General features: G+C 41.2%; 1 protein-coding gene across 3 annotated transcripts in view; it reads right to left on the reverse strand.

The window, feature by feature from the left end:
- EBF1 (EBF transcription factor 1) overlaps positions 1 to 17,936 on the reverse strand; it is a 394,778-nt gene that overhangs the window by 118,792 nt on the left and 258,050 nt on the right. For 2 of the 3 annotated variants that reach the window (XM_082651440.1, XM_082651439.1), the window contains exon 8: positions 6,850 to 6,991. In XM_082651440.1, coding sequence (XP_082507566.1) covers positions 6,850 to 6,991 — 142 coding nt within the window. The remainder of the gene's footprint in view (positions 1 to 6,849; positions 6,992 to 17,936) is intronic. The other variant, XM_082651441.1, reaches the window with a different exon arrangement.

Raw genomic sequence — 17,936 nt, forward strand, 5'->3', positions numbered from 1 at the left:
GTTTAGTTTATTTTCACTTGTCCAGGTAAGACTCTACAGGTTCAGAAAGTAAATTTCTTAGCTACTTATGAAAAAAGAAAATTAATAAGCCAAAACCATCTGGAAAAAGAACTCTCCAAATGTTGGACTTTCTTCTTATTTTGAACACATGCACTATTAATAGAATGAGAAGTGATCAGGGGGACAGCTCCAAGGCACAGCCATCTCCGTCATGAGCTTCCAAAGGCTGGCAGGGAAGCGCAAGGTTATAAGCCACTCAGAGCAATCTTGCCCTGGGCTTTTACGACACACTAGGAGTCCATGTAATTGACACTGAGCTCTTAAAAGGCTTGCGTGGCCCCCAGAAGTGACATTTCACAACTGTCTCTGACCACGGCCTGAGCATCCACACAGGCCTGTGTGATCTGACCCTCAGCAGCTTCCTCAGCCTTGTCTCCTGTCACTCTCAGTGGCCAGAGCAACAGGAACCATCACAGGCTGCTTCTGGTTCCTTGAACTCACCTAAGCAAAACAGTCTTTGCACATGCTATTCCATCTGCCTGGAAATTTGTTTCTGTCCCCTTGTCAGGGGAAAACTTACTCATCTCTTAGGTTTTGGCATAAATGAGATTTCCTCAAAGAAGTCTTTCCTGACACCTCACTTCTCCTCACTCCTTTTACGGTCCCCCTTTTATTTATTTACTTATTTATTTATTTATGGCTGTGTTGGGTCTTCGCTTCTGTGAGAGGGCTTTCTCCAGTTGTGGCAAGCGGGGGCCACTCTTCATCGTAGTGCGCGGGCCTCTCATTATTGCGGCCTCTCTTGTTGCGGAGCACAGGCTCCAGACGCACAGGCTCAGTAGTTGTGGCTCACGGGCCCAGTTGCTCCGCGGCATGTGGGATCTTGCCAGACCAGGGCTCAAACCTGTGTCTCCTGCATTGGCAGGCAGATTCTCAACCACTGCGCCACCATGGAAGCCCTACGGTCCCCCTTTTATACACAAGTCTGATGAGTTAGTTGTAAGTTGTGTTTAGCGTCTTTCTTCTCTATTTACATCATAATTTTGTGAAGACAGGCACTGTATCTACCTGGGCTCCTGCAGCACCTAGCTCCCCGTCTGGCATGTAATAGATGCTTAGTATGAAGGAATGGAGGAAGGAATGATCCATTACTGACATGACGTAAGAATGATCTCTTACTGACACCTAAGAGAGGGCTACACTAGAAACAGCCAGTGGATTTCTCTGTTCTCCTGAAGACCTGTTTCTCCAAAGGCACCTCAGGAGGTATCAGATGAGCAAAGGCACGCGTCAATGGCTTCAGTCCAGAGCACCAAAAAATAGTGCATGCTAAAAGGTCTAGAGACGGCCCCACCCAGCTCTGAGAAAACATACAAAAATTGAGGCCAGAGAAGCAAAGGGACCTTCCCAGAGTCACAGAGCTAGTTAATGGCAGAGTCAGGACTGGACCCAGCTCTCCAGTCAGACAGCCGATCCTCATCCTATTAGATCCAACGGACACTTACTAGCCACTTCTTAGGGCCTCATTACAAAGAAGGGAGGAGAGGGAGTCTCTTGTTTCTTTGGAAGCTCCATGCTGTCTCTCAATTTGGAGTAATCTCCCCAAGCCTGAACTGTCTTTCTCCACATGTCCAGAAAACAACAAATTTAAGTGCAGCTGGGAGTCAATGGGGCCGGATACCCAGGGGCAACCAACAGCAGCAAAAACTGCTTGTCTGGAGCAAAAGGATTAAAGAAGGTCAAATGCTAAAGAGCAAGAATAACACCATATTGTCAGGGGCAGCTGGAAGGGGCCACTACAATGGAAAGGTCAGAACTGACTGGTGGTGGGGAAAATCTGATTCTTTCTCTACTGCTGTACTTACAGCAAGGAGATAGGCCCAGCAAGTCTAACACCACTCTTTATTCTACAAAGGATTTTCAGTTTGACCAAACTCCACTTCTGCTTTATTTTGGGATCCTGGCACCATTATACTTCACATGTCAATCTCTGTAATTACTGTGAAGGGAAATTTAATTCATTCGTATCTGATGCTCACAAAGCTAAATTTCAATCGCTTTCCATTTTAAAAAGCGAGGTGTTTTAAAACATCTATGCTTGAGCCAGGAAACTAAGTCCTCAGGTCAGAACTCATGAACAGTAAAATGTTCATCTTCTCAAAACTCTGTGATGACCTAGATGGAGGGGGAAAGGGGAGGAGGGAGGTCCAAGAGGGAGGGGATATAGGTATACACATAGCTGATTCACTTCACTGTACAGCAGAAACTAACACAACATTGTAAAGAAATTTTACCCCAATTTAAAAAAAAAAAAAGTTCAAACTATTTCTCAAAAAATAAATAAAATAAAATAAAAATTCTTGATTAATACAGTCCTACTGATTTTTCAAATAAATATGAAGGTTTGTACAAATTCATAACAATTAAAAAAAACCACCTTGATCTGAAGAACAGCAGATCAGGGCCTTAACCCCACTCCCAGAAAGGGTGCTGGCCAGGCGCCCGACCCGCTCAGATTTGCCCAATGATCCCGGAGAAGGCAAGTGCCCCAACAGTGCAGCAAGGGAAGAGAGCGGAGGGAGGGAGGGAGAAAAACACATGCACGCCAAAAAAAAAAGATGTCCCCTAAAATAAAATGAGCATTTAAACTGCTTGTCAGCCGGCTCCCTAACAAAGCCAGTAGTGTATTCACAGGCATTTGCATAAATGCTGCTGGTGAGTTCACCATAGCTGCTAGCGCTAATGGTCCAGAAAGTAATTTAGTCACTTCTCCCAGCATTCTATGTCAGAATGATGAGCAGCAGCACTTTGCCTTGTTGCATATTAGATCATTGGATAATAAAGTGTTAGTGCATGCAAGCTGACAGGGTCCCTGCACTACAGCTTTTGAGGGCGCCGCTTCTTGCCACGGGGGAAAAAAAAAGAGAGAAACTGACGCCACGGTAGGCCTTACATTCAGGTCAACACAACCTGAAACTCAGAAGAGCAGCGATAGTACACTCCGCAGGCCCTCTGAAGATCCCCAGCACACAGGCCCCACAGTCTGCCCAAGCGATGGGGAAGGCGTGGGAGGGGCACACAGGCCAGAGCTGTGCAGTTACCGCCCATGGGGTCAGCTCCGCGGCTCTGATCCCAAGCCTATGCTTTTCCAAAAATCACAATCCTGAGAGCAGTTAGCTTCTGAGGCTGCTTCTCCCCACAACGGTACATCTTCTACAAAGCTGTTGCTTAAACAGAAAAACCTCACTGGCCTAAACTCGCTCATAAATATCTAGCCAAAGGAAATCTCAGTATTTATGAATGAAGAAAAAAATAGGAGGGAGGACAGTCACCACGAGATCCAGTGCGCCAGGATTCACCCTCTCTGGACCACACCAGAGTCTGTGAAATAAATCCACCTTTGTCAACTCTCCTACTTGAAATACAGGGACAGTTATCCGAGCACAGAGGTCTGTGAGTCCATGGGTCACACAGGGAAGAAGGCATGAATGTACCACGTGGTCACTATTTCTCTTATATGCAAAAAGATGAGCCGTGGAAGAGAACTTTCCTCCAACCTTCTGACAAGCCCAAGACAAACAGAGATGTGCAGAATGGCTCAAAATAATTCAGGCTACCTGTAACTGAGTTGGTACGGAGCCCAGAAGGAGGGAAAACAAGACTCCTACAGGTCACCTAGGAGGTGAAAATACTGCGCGCAGTCTCGCTGTGGGGCAGCTGTGTGAGGTGGGGTGGAGGCGGGAGCGGCCGAGGAGGGCCATGGCTCTGTGAGTCTTAAACAGGGCATTCTTCAATGGCAAGATGAAGCATTACCATGCCCCCAAATTGATGCAAACTAGCATCTAAGTCCACTCCCACACATCACCAATGAAGAGCCCATAGTCACTCTCTGCTGAGTAGATATTTATGTATCAGCGGGAAGCGTCTAAATGAGTGGGTGGTTATGTGTGGTTGGTTGATTCATTCTGCAGAGAAGCAGATTTCCACATTATTGTCATTACTGAGAACCTCAAAGTGTCTGCCTTTTTATTCTTCTGGATAGAAGTGAAGTCAGGTTTTGGTGAGAGGGAGGCCCCCTAGCTGAAGGAGACAGGACACACCCAAGTCCCCAGCGATGGTTAACCGTAAATAAACAGTGAAATGTCATCATTTTCTTGAGTGACACGCTAAGAAGAACATGGCCATTTGTGGACTGGTCACCTGCAGCAGAGGAATAAAATGTTGTCTTTAAAACTTAGAATAGTTTGTTGTTGTTTTTTGTTTTTTTTTTTTTTACAAATTATGCAAATCTAAAAGGAAAGGTGGTGGCAATGGATAAATTAAGATTAGGTTTACCATACCTACACAAATACAGATTAAGTACATATATCAAAAAGCCCGAGCACATAGCAAGGGAGGTCTATGGAACACTCTGTAATCTTTTACATGGGAAAAGGATCTGTACATGAATAGATATATATGATGTACGAATGAACCAGATTGTGTACACCTAGGACAAACTGTATTCTAATCATTACCCCAATTAAAACAACGAAAAAAAAAAAACTTAGAATGAAATGCTAGCCCAGCTGAAATATTAATATGTTCACCTAGAAGGGAGAATATTTGAGCTGGGAGGCAGCTTAGCGACGTTCTGATGCAGAGATCTCCAAATGTGAGCCTGTGGCTGTCTTCTACCTAAGTGACTTTCCCCCCTGTTCCTCCCTTCAGGGGCTAAAACATTTGTAATTAGTTACCAGCAATTAAAAAATAGGAGAGTTTTACTTCTGGTCAAACTGGAGCATCTGACCCCACCCGGCTCTCCCTGCCCTGGGTGACAACTGCCTGGGGCTGGGGTCGGCAGAGCATGAACTTGTCCTTCTTCCGCAGTCTCCACCCAGCCCACTTCCCCCGTGCACGTGACCTGCCCCCACCCAAGGCACACTTTTTTTTTTTTTTTTTAACCCCCTACAGATCATCCCTTTCATTTTGCCAAGAAGGAAACTAAGGATCCCAAAAGGTAAGTCGACTTGTCCAAGGTCACACAAAGGCCAGAAATGAAGCTCAGACCTGAATTTGGTTTCCCGGCTCCTATTTCAAGGCTCTTTTTCTTCCACATCATGATGTCAAATTATGTTCCTGACCGCCAAGCCCTAGAGGCGTCCTGGCTAGCTGGTTGTTTTTTACTGGTTTGTGTTGGGATTTTTTTTTTTTGGTGGAGGGATGATTTACAAGGCATCGTGTGCTCTCCAACGACCTTCCCAAGGGCAGGCATGGGAGCTGGATGTGGTCTGCACTTGGAGCACATTTTGAAACTGTGAATCCATGACTGTTAGATACCAAAATGACAGTCAAGTCTGTTCCCAGACACGACAGTAACTAACCAGTCATAGTCGAAAACAAGACTTTAGCTTTTAAGCTAGTGCTGTCCAAATTGTACCCACTGAGTATTTACCTATTTTTCCTTCTTCCTTTCACCTAAATATCTCTAATCATACAATGCCTGAAGTGACTCCAAGGGTATTAAAAGGCAACATTACTGTAAAGTGAGGATTAGAATAATTTTAAGTACAGAAATGGAACTAGGAATGTAATCACGAGCAGGTGTTCCAAATGGCCTCCTGCAAAAAGTAATATCCATACATCTCAGCACTAATGAAACCATAAAGAAGTAGCTTTTGGAATACGATGGTTTATTTTAAGAAGACTGTAACACTGAATTGGTAAAGAATCCCTTCTAAGAGTGTTACACCTGGCTAATTAATAAAAAAGTACAGTTTTGTGTATTCCTTAACTGCAGGGGAAGAAATCAGGCAAAATGATGACAGTGGTGTGTTTATTAAATTGGGACACTGACAGGGAAAGGAGTTTTCTACCTTATGAACTATATCACAGACAGCTCATGGCCCATCAAAAAATCAGACAATCGAGTGGTAGTTTGTGTGATAGTGTTTTTAAAAGAATCTGGATGACCTAGCAAACTGGAAAGTGAAGTGGGGAAATGAGTTAAGAGTTTAATTTGAGGAGACTGGAGAAAATCTACCATGTTGATTGATACCCAGTAGAGTCTCAGTCACTGTCCTGGGTGGGTGGATGGATGGATGGATGGATGGATGGATGGATGGATGGATGAACAGAGGGATACATTATATATACATGCAGCACAGAAACATTTGGACATATGCTAAATCCAGCCTATAGTTCCTTTGAGTGGCATTTACTTTCCTTGGTTCAAATTTTTGCCTGATTTCCTCCAGTCCACTCAAGGGTACAACTCATTAGCCATAAAATCAAGACAAATGTGATTTCTCCCCACCAAATTCTACCTACATAAAGCAGACTGTATCATGTGGTAATGAGGGTAGGGGTGTGCACAGGGCATGGGAAGGACATTTAGTTTGGACTTTATATTCAGAAAACACCTCCAACTTAGACTTCAGACCTTATCTCCAAATGAAGTTAAGTATGTAGTCACAGAGCTACACCAGCAGGACTGTAAAGACAGTGCAGTTCATTATACAACCAGGTCAACCATAAACTTAAAATATATCATGATTTTTGTTGCCCTGTTTTGGCCCTTCATTATTTTTTAATCAAGTGGGAGCTTAAAATAAAGCAGGGGTCCAGTCTCCCTCTGTCTTTCAACCTGAAGGAAGGATGTGTCAGCCATTTCCAGGGTAGGGAGCTACGCAACAAGAAAGGCTGGCCCTCAAAGACATCCTCCTGTCTTTAAATACTCAGCATCAATATTGTTCAACAGGACATTTGAAATTTGAAAAGGGGTAGAACATGTGGTGGAGTTGTAAGAAAGAAACCAAACAAATGCACAGTTAAAGTAGCAATGCCAACCAATGAAAATGATTCGCCTACCATGTTCCAGATAAGAGGGCGTACCTTCCGAGGGGTCAAGCCTCCGAGCCCTCCGCCCATGCTTGGAGTTATTATGGACAAACATATTATCAGAGACTGCCAGGACATGGCCATCCACATTGACTGTCGTAGACACCACGACCTGGAGACAGAAGAGAGAAATGAAGGAACATTTTAATATAAAAGCATGGAGGGTAATAAACTCAAGTTAAATAAATAACAGCTGGGAGCTGAAGAAAATTGCATAGCTATTTCACATAATAACTGGTGCTTATGCTGTACAAGTCTAACAAGAGGAGCTATTGATGAGTGGGTCTTTGGCATGGAACGCTTTTGATGCAGTTTTAAGTAAAATTGCACAGTTTATAGTTATACAGCAGAAGGTACACTGTTAACCATAATTTTAACAGGAAGATCTTTATTAGCATATTTTTTTTACACAAGGGTGGTTGTGTTTCACCTAAATTGCCCTTCAGTTTAGACACTGAAGCAGATATCACAGTTGATCATGCAAATAAAACTCTTTTGAATCTTTAAAATATTTCTTCCCCCCAGCACTGCGTCAGGGTTAAGGGGATAGAGAAATGAAAAAGAGAGGTTTCAGTGAGAGCTGGGATGAAGCTTTCTCTCCTGGGTGTCTTTTTGGGGTTTCTTGTACTTTTTTTCTTACCACATTAGTGTAGTTAATCAGACATCAGACCAAAGCCCCCCTCACCACCATCACCACCACCACCCCAAAATCCACGCTAATCAAGGGACTAAGAGCTGTGTTTCAAAGCCAAAAAAAAAGAAAAAAAGAAAAAAAGATAGCCCTGGCCCAAGGTACATTCAGCTACTGTGGCGGTCTCATAAACTGACTGAACGGAGTTTGCCGGAAAGGACAGAGGCCAAGGTGTTTTCTCAGAGAACTTTGACTAAAACACTGAGACAAAATGACCTACAGTTCTCCTTATATTAAATGGGTAAGAGGATTAAAATCCAACCCCACAGAGATATGTTTATTCATGCGACCTCTTACAACCAAATATAATAATTGTCTGTAATTGCAGCTTCAGCACCCACCTCATGCTCTGACATGGGAAACAGCAATCAGCCGGCTCCCGTTTAATCCACCTATTATGTTGACTAATTAACTTTGCTCCACAGTTTATTTCTTCCTCCATTATCAGCCCCTGTCAGCCGCAAGCACCCTGCAGCACAGGGGGGACCTCAGGCTCTTTGATTGATCACCGATAGATTGACATGCAGATTAATTTAATTAGAATCACCTCACTTGAGAAATGAAAGACAATGGCAAGAGGGCTAATAGATCTGCTCTTATAATGAGGCGAACCTCCAGAGCCAAGGCTGAGGTTTTCTGATTTATTTTTGCTCAATTCCCTGGTTGCTTGGAAAGACTCGTGCTTTAATTGCTCTTGGTTTTGAGACGCCTAAGCCCCCGAAGAGGTGAAACGTTTTACAAGGATTGGCACATACTGAGGCCCCAGTTTCTGAGGAAGACTTTTCTCCAAGTTGGGGAAAGGGGACCCTGACTTCTAGAGCCTTGAGCAATGCTACGATTTCATCACCTGAGTTGGGCAGAGGGGAAAATGCTAGGCCTGGGAACCGTAAGCCCTGCCTGGCAAAGCACCCTGCCCCCAATCCACCAATGGTTGCCATACTTAAAAGTTCCACTGTCCCCTCTTTGACCTAAAGGCATCCTGGCAAAATATGGCGGATTTCCTTCCCCCTTGCCTTCAAGATGGCAACCAAATTTTTTGTTGTTGTTGTTTTCCTTCGGGCCCTCCCCTCTGCGGACCCAAGGCCCTGCTCCTTTTATCAAGGCTCTAGTATTTCTCAGACCCATGAAGCAACACTGTGGTCATCCTGCCGTGGGGTCTCCCAGGGATGACTGCTGGGGAGGGCTTCTGTGGGATCCCCTCCACCCTCCCTCAGGGTCTTCACCTTGACCCCCACCCCCCAACCAGGACTTGGAGCCTCGCCTGATTTTATTTTTTATCTCTATTTTGTTAAAATGCAAAGTAAACAATTAAGAGAGTCCATTCAGGGACTCAGGGTATTCTCTTTAGTCATTGTGAAACCCAAAATTCCAGCCAGGGCAAGTCATTCATGGAAGGATGCAGTAAGTTTGAAGCAGCAGTTTGCAAAGTGGTTTTTCTCTTTCTTCATGATTGATCAACCAGATGTGACAGCCTGAAGTTTCTGTGTATGTCTCATCAATTGTAGGTTAATTTAAAAGAAGAAGGAAGAGGAGGAGGAGGAGGGAGAGGAGAAGAAAGTTCTCTATTCTTTTATTTTCAAAAAGTACTATGAGTGGTGGCAGAGTCCATATTATTTAAAGCAACGGAAACTCGCTTTTCTTTTTAGTTAAGAAGATGACTTCGTGGGGCATTTACAATTATGTAACAGAGCTGGGTCTTTCAGAGAAATTTTGATTTACTGCAAGACCACAAATGAGTGGTCACTGGAGTCGTTAGCTGAAGAAACTATAAAAGGAATGACAAACGGTATCTGTTCGCAGTGTCAGGAAATACAGAAAGTGGTTATTCTAGATGTCTGTCTTAAGAAAAAAAAAGGCAATGACAATCCACTGTGCACCTGTAAGACTGAGTGCTACCGGCTTAAAATATTCAGTATCATTTAAAGACCCTGTCATCTAATTCCTACATTGAACAAAAATATCGAGACGGTTAAGAAAAAAAAAAGAAAACTACACCCTATATGTTTTTATTTTCTTGGTAAGAGAAGGATCACCAAGACCACATGTGCAGTAAGATCATTTCATTGAAAGACCAGTTACAATTGGAGAAAGATGATACAGAGAACCCTCATGCCTTTAATTTCTAGCAAATAAACACCTATTATGTTTCTCAAAAACTCATAACACAACACATTTTAACTTCCCTACCCTGAAAAAATTTCTCTCATTCCAATTTGGAAATGATCAGGATATAGTTAAATAAAATAAATGCTGCAATTAATCCACAGAGCAACTTGTAAATAAAAAAAAAATCTAATGGTGAGATGCAAAGGGAGCACTGAAAAGTCCTTTAAAAATAAGCCTATAGTAGGAGGGAAAAGGGCCTTTACAGTTTAAACACAAGATTAATGAGGTGCTGACACATTCATGCAGGCAAAGGGACAGATGGACCTGCCAAATCTTCCACCTTCCCAAATTGTGTCAACAAAACCCAGCTTGAATTTGAGACAGATAAACATGGAAAATGATTTTACACTTGGACTCAACTACCCCTTCCCTTTCAACCTCCTTCCTCACTCCCCTGACCCAGGGTAAGATGAGGAACAGGTATATTTAGAATTTTATGATATCTCTTATAATTAAAACTTTACTCTCTAGAACTGCACTAATACAGTAATCACACATGTGGCTGTTTAATTTTAAATTAAGTAAAATTTAAAATTCCATTGTTCCCAAGTTTCCATAGCCACATTTCAAGTGGTCAGTAGCTGCATGTGGCTGGACGTCACTATAATAGGGCAGTTATAGAACATTGCAGAATATTCTACTGGACAGTGCTGCTATAGAATGGTTTTTTTTTTTTTTTTTTTTTTTGTGGTACGCGGGCCTCTCACTGTTGTGGCTTCTCCCGTTGCGGAGCACAGGCTCTGGATGCGCAGGCTCAGCGGCCATGGCTCACAGGCCCAGCCACTCCGCGGCATGTGGGATCCTCCCAGACTGGGACACAAACCCGTGTCCCCTGCATTGGCAGGCGGACTCTCAACCACTGCGTCACCAGGGAAGCCCTACAGAATGGTTTTGAAATAAATTGTTCTAACTTATTCATGAGGATGCCCAATTTATTCCTCCTGAAATAAGTATTAAGCCAGGTGGACATGTTTAGGGTCGTATACATATATATTTTTATCCCTGTATTTTTTGGAAGTAAATTTCTATTTGGGGGAGGGGCATGGCTTTTTAGTATAGCAATCCAGAGATGTGCTGATGAATACCCAGTGTGTTCCCTGGTATCTTCTGTTTGCAACCAACCCTCCAGGTGAGGGGATAAAAAGGGCGAAGGGAAGTCCACAGGTACCCACAGACTTCGGGGATTTTACAATGAAGTTTCTGACTTCTTGGCTCATATCAGTGGTTCAGAAATTTTCTCTGTTATATCCTAGATCTAAATTCCCTGAAGGTTATTACTTTTACTATCTACCCCCATCTATTTAGAATTAGAAAAAATTCAACACAAAATTTATGACTTTTGACTCTCAATCTTTCCTAGCTGATGCTGTCTTTGGCCAGCTTAACTTAACCTCTCTAAGCCCCAGTGTCCCTGACTCTCAAATGGAAATGATAATAGTACCTAACTCATAAGGTTACTGTGAGGCTTATATTATTTAAAGTGGTTAGCATGGTTTCCAGTTCTTATAGAGCAAATGTTAGCAGTGGTAGCATAGTTGTTGCTTTGTTGGTGATCTCGTCAAAAAGTTCAAGAGCCTATAAACTGTTATTTTAAATACAAGGCTGCAGAAATTATTTCTTCTACATTCACTGCTCTATCAGTTTAACACTGAAATCTTACAAATTTAAAGACCTTCGTGCTCATGATACATAATTATATAATTTAGACCTCTTGTGAATTGCAAGTTTCAATGGTTTATGTAACTTTGCTCTCTATAAACCATCTTCCTATTGGCCTTTTACATTCTAGGCTTGAAATGAAATAAAACCTTACAGCTTTGAAAACAGTCCATAAATTTTCTGCATCTTATCAATGCAGTCTAGTTTCCCCAATACTTCATTTGAATGAGGGGTTCTCTGAGAGTTTTCTTATTGGTAATTATTTCTTTGCTATCATTCCTTAGGTTGTCCCTCTTCCCTTCCTATCAAGCCGGAGACTTCGTATGTCCCAACTATATTATCTCAGATTCATGAAGCATGATCTCTGTCTCATGAGCAGATTTTCAGAAAGACACAAGCAGCTAAATTCAGTCATGAGTGGCAGATCACATTAACAAAAGTAGCAGCTCATGTGGAAGAAGGGGTTAGGACAGAAGCAACAAAAAGAGTTGAAATCTGTGTCTTTAAATATTTCTAGAACAAATACAGCGCTGGGGGAAAATTAAATCATAAAAATATTTTCACTGTTTAAATTTAGAATATTTTGGTAGGCAGTACCTCTAAAATATAACCACTTTAGCAACTTAATTTTGAATAATGATTTAAAAATTATAAATCTTGGTTTTCAATGCTAATATATGATAATTCAGTGTAAGGAAATTAGTGCTAAAGTTGGTCTATTACATGGCTTCCTTACCTCGGGGTTTAGCTTATTCTATGTTTGCATTAATTCAGAGCCCTTAATAATGAGGCATGAAATGCATTGACCAGAAGTACATGAAATAAAAAGGCATTAAGCAACATTCCATGGAATAATACTCGACAATAAAAAGGAACAAGCTATTGATACATCTGGATGAATCTCCTGAGAATTATGTCAAGTGAAAAAGCCAATAACAAAAGGCTACATACTGCATATTATGGGCTGAATTTTGTCTCCCACAAAATTCATATGTTGAAGTCCTAATCCCAGAACCTCAGAATGTGACTGTATTTGGAGATAGGGCCTTTGAAGGGGTAATTAAGTTAAAATGAGGCTGTTCGGGTGAGACTTAATCTAATCTGATTGGTGTCCTTATAAGAAGAGGAAATTTGGGCACACAAGGTGTTCATGCAAAGAGGAAAGACCATGTGAGGACACAGTGAGAAGGTGGCCATCTGCAAGCCAAGGAAAGGCCTCAGAGGAAACCAAACCTGCTGACACCTTGAGCTGGGACTTCCAGCCTCTAGAACTTTGAGAAAATACATTCCTGTTTTTAAGCCACCTGGTCTGTGGTATTTTGTCACAGCAATCATAGCAAACTAGTACACTGCATGATTCTATTTATTTATTCTTGAAATAGCAAAAGTTTAGAAATGAACAAAGTAGTGGTTGCCAGGGATTAGGGACAGAGGGAAGGTGGATGGGGCTACTATAGAAGGACAACAGGAGGGATCCTTGTGTGGACAGAAATATCCAATATCTTGACTGTGGTGATAGATACACAGACCTACACATGATAAAATTTTATAGCACTAAAAGCATACATACACAGATGAGTACAAGTAAAACTAGTGACATATGAATAACATGGATGGACTGTATCAATGTTTATATCCTGTATGAATACTGTACGGTACAATGTAATATTGCCCAATAGTTTTGTAAAATATTACTATCGGGTAGACTGAGTAAAGGATACACAGGACCCCTCTGTATAATTTTGAACAAATGCATGTGAATCTATGATTATATCCATAACAAAAATTTGACTAAATAAAAGGCATCGGCAACCAGAATGTCCTTCAATAGGTAAACGGATAAACAAACTGGTAATCCGTAGAATGGAGGATGATGCAGCAAAAAAAAAGAAATGAGCTTATACTACCCAAAGCAATCTACAGACTCAATGCAATCCCTATCAAATTACCAATGGCATTTTGCACAGAACTAGAGCAAAAAATTCTACAATTTCTATAGAAACACAAAAGACCCCGAATAGCCAAAGCAACTTTGTGAAAGAAAAATGGAGCTGGAGGAATCAGGCTCCCTGACTTCAGACTATACTACAAAGCTACAGTAGCCAAGACAGTATGGTACTGGCACATAAACAGAAATATAGATCAATGCAACAGAATAGAAAGCTCAGAGATAAACCCACACACATATGGTCACCTTATCTTTGACAAAGCAGGCAAGAATATACAACGGAGAAAAGACAGCCTCTTCAATAAGTGGTGCTGGGAAAACTGGACAGCTACATGTAAAAGAATGAAATTAGAACACTTCCTAACACCATACACAAAAATAAACTCAAAATGGATTAAACACCTAAATGTAAGGCCAAACACTATAAAACTCTTAGAGGAAAACATAGGCAGAACACTCTATGACATAAATCACAGCAAGATCCTTTTTGACCCACCTCCTAGAGTAATGGAAATAAAAACAAAAATAAACAAATGGGACCTAATGGAACTTAAAAGCTTTTGCACAGCAAGGAAACCATAAACAAGACAAAAAGTCAACTTATGGAATGGGAGAAAATATTTGCAAATGAAGCAACTGACAAAGGATTAATCTCCAAAATATACAAGCAGCTCATGCAGCTCAATATCAAAAAAACAAACAACCCAATCCAAAAATGGGCAGAAGACCTGAATAGACATTTCTCCAAAGAAGACATACAGATTGCCGACAAACACATGAAAAGATGCTCAACGTTACTAATCATTAGAGAAATGCAAATCAAAACTACAATGAAGTATCACCTCACACCAGTCAGAATGGCCATCATCAAAAAGTCTAAAAACAATAAATGCTGGAGACGGTGTGGAGAAAAGGGAACCCTCCTGCACTGTTGGTGGGAATGTAAATTGATACAGCCACTATGGAGAACAGTATTCAGATTCCTTAAAAAACTGAAAATAGAACTACCATATGACCCAGCAAATCCACTACTGGGCATATACCATAACTCAAAAAGATACATGTACCACAGTGTTCATCGCAGCACTATTTACAGTAGCCAGGACGTGGAAGCAACCTAAATGTCCCTCGACAGATGAATGGATAAAGAAGATATGGCACATATATGTAATGGAATATTACTCAGTCATAAAAAGGAACAAAATTGAGTTATTTGTAGTGAGGTGGATGGACCTAGAGTCTGTCATACAGAGTGAAGTAAGTCAGAAAGAGGAAAACAAATACCGTATATTAATGCATACATGTGGAATCTAGAAAAATGGTACTTATGGACCCAGTGGCAGGGCAGGAATAAAGATGCAGATGTAGAGAATGGATTTGAGGACACGGGGCAGGAACGGGAGGCTGGGACAAAGTAAGAGTGTAGCACTGACATAAACACACTACCAAATGTAAAATAGATAGCTAGTGGGAAGCAGCCGCACAGCACAGGGAGATTACCTTGGTATTTTGTGAGACATAGAGGGGTGGGATAGGGAGGGTGGGAGGGAGGCTCAAGAGGGAGGGGATATGGGGATATGTGTATACATATAGCTGATTCACTTTGTTGTACAGCAGAAACTAACACAACATTGTAAATCAATTATACTCCAATAAAAATGTATAAAAAATAATAAAATTTTAAAAAAAGGAATGAGTTATCAAGGAACAAAAAGACATGAAGGAACCTTAAATGCAAATTGCTAAATGAAAATAGCCAACCTGTAAAGACTATATACTGTATGATTCCAACGATACGACATTTTGGAAAAGGGAAAACTATGGAGATAGTAAAAAGATCAGTGGTTGCCTGGAGTTTGGGAAGAGGGAGGGAGAGATGAATAGGTAGAGCACAGAGGATTTGCGGGGTGGGTAGGGAATGAAACCATTCTATATGATACTGTAATGGTAGATACATAACATCATGAGTTTGTATAAACCCAAAGAATGTACATCATAGTGAGTCCTAGTGTAAACTATGGATGTTAATTAATAATTAACAATATTGTATATCAATATTGACACATCAATTGTAACACATGTATCACACTAATGCAAGGTGTTAATAATAAGGGAAACTGGGGAGGGGGTATTAAGGGAGTATTTGTGATCTCTCTGTACTTTCCCCTCATTTTTCTGTAAACCTAAAACTGCTCTACAAAATAAAGTCTACTGATCAAAATTCTACCCTCTACTTCACACAGCCCACATTCTACATCCAACCTGTCTACTGAACTACTCTTTATAGTCTCCTCCAACAAGCCACAAGGGATCCAAGAGGTCAGCCAATCTAGTGGCTTCCAACTACAAGTTTTCAAATGTTGTACTGGGGACAACATTTCAGAGAGGGCATCCTAAATTCATCCATAGTAAGGATGCATACCAAAATATTCAGTTACCTTCCTTTATTGATATGGGATCATAACAGTTCTATGTGGAAACACGGTTATCTCATGCACATGAGAAGCTCTAAATTGGCAGTTTCACATCACCTTGACTAATTTTAAAATAGAGAGTGTGATTCTTACTCAATAAATGCAATTACGTTGAAAAATGTGTCACCACAAGACATCTGTAGAAGAAAATCACAAAAGGAGTCCTTAGTAGTTGTGATACTGCAAATTTGTCCAATGCCTCCTTTTACAGCTTGGAAAACTGAGGTCCAAGAGATTAAAAACACCCTCAAGGCCACAGGATAAATTAAGAGCAGAGGCAAACCCGAAGGGAAACTTCAGACTCCAGGCCCACTTCTCTCACTAACAGCTTCTGGCCTCTCAAGACAAGCTCCTGGCTTAGGCCCTCTCTCCCCTGCTTCTGGTCTCTTCCAGTACACTTCGCTGTGTCTATCTGGCTGACCACACTTTAGGTATTATTTACATAAAAATGGTCTGCTGCAGTTGGGTCTTCATTAACTCTGTCCTTTAAAATATCCTTGATTGATATGAAACGAGATACTCTCTGAAACCAGCCTGACTGCTAGTTTCTATCTGGTTGAAAGAGCCCAAATAACTCATTAAAAATTATGGAGGATGCATAAACCTACAGGATGTAACAGAGTGGAACTGCAGGAGTGAGGGAGCGAGTAGCTGAATTAAATCCGCCCTTTAAGGCTCAAGGCAAAAATCGCTCTTCTTTTAACAGTAAGACAAGAACAGACACTTCTAAATCCTCAGATTCTTGTGCTAGACTAATTTGGACTATTGGAAACTAGACTCAGCTTCTGTCTCCTGAACTGTGACACACTGTAGACATAAAAAGCTCATCATTGATCTGAACCTAGTTTCTCTCTCTCTGGATCAGGATACTTTTGATGACTCTTGATAGTGTCATTGGCATTTAACTGGTGCTCTCCATTTATGTGTTCCCATTGGCCATTTTAAGTAGCAGTAAACCCAAACATAACAGAACTTCCATGCGTGCTCTCTGCCGATGGGACCGTGGCACACAGGTATGGAAACTGGGAGAAAGAAAGTAGCATATTAGTCATCAGCTCAGTTTCCAGGGTCAGACAGTGCTGAGTATGAACCCCGACTCCATCATTTACCAGTCTGTAACCTTAGATAAGTCATTTAATCATAGGAATAAGTGCCAGGCATTATTCTATGTACTGGAGAAGCAGCAATGAACAAGACAAAGTATTCGCCCATCAAGAGCTTAGTTCCCATTGGGAACAAAAAAGCGTTTTCAGACAATAAATAAATAAGCAATGAAGGAAAATTGTGGAATGTGACAAGTTCCAAGAAGAAAATAAAATGAGGAGAGGGGGGTGACGCCTAGGTGGGAGCTACTTTTGAGTGGATGATTAGGAAGGCCTCTCTAAGGAGGTGACATGTTAGCTGAAATCTGAGTAATAAGAAGTATCCAGCCATTCAATGATATGGCAGAAGAATTTCCAGGGGGATGGAAAAGCAAGCGCAAAAATCCTGAGGCAGGAATGAGTTTAGTATATTTGGGGAAGAGAAATGATGGAAGAGAAAGGCAGCCAATGTGCCCATTTGGAGGAAAGTAAACAAGGGGAAAAGGGTAGAAAAATAAAATTATATATGTAAAACACTTAGTACAGGGTCTCACACATACTAAGAGCTCTATAAGTTACAGCCTAAAAAGTGGAAGAATATAAGAATACCTTCTGTTGGTAAGTCTCAGTAAGTGTAGGCATCCTCAGAACCAATATCCATTGGCAACACTGATCAAACCAAACACTTTTACATCTATCGTTTAATGTATTTTACATTTTTTTCAATAGCAACTGTAATTAATGTAGGAATTTATTTCCTCCTAGTGAAGAGCTACCACTCATCAAATCCCATTCACAAGGATTCCTTTTCAGTGATACATATTTTCTGCCAAGGCCCAGCATAAGGCTCATGCCAAAATACATATTTGCCCAGTAAGCCATAATGGTTTAATATATCAGGTTGAAAATCCACCATTTGTATTTACCGTGTTAGGTGAATTAATCCTATATTCTGAAACTATCATTAGAGCTGCTTTCAGTATAATTAATCAGCATGGTGCATCTTGAAATTATTCTGTAGGAAGAAAGTGATGGCA

Source organism: Grampus griseus, assembly GCF_964374135.1.
Source record: "Grampus griseus genome assembly, chromosome: 3".
NCBI classification, from domain to species: domain Eukaryota; kingdom Metazoa; phylum Chordata; class Mammalia; order Artiodactyla; family Delphinidae; genus Grampus; species Grampus griseus.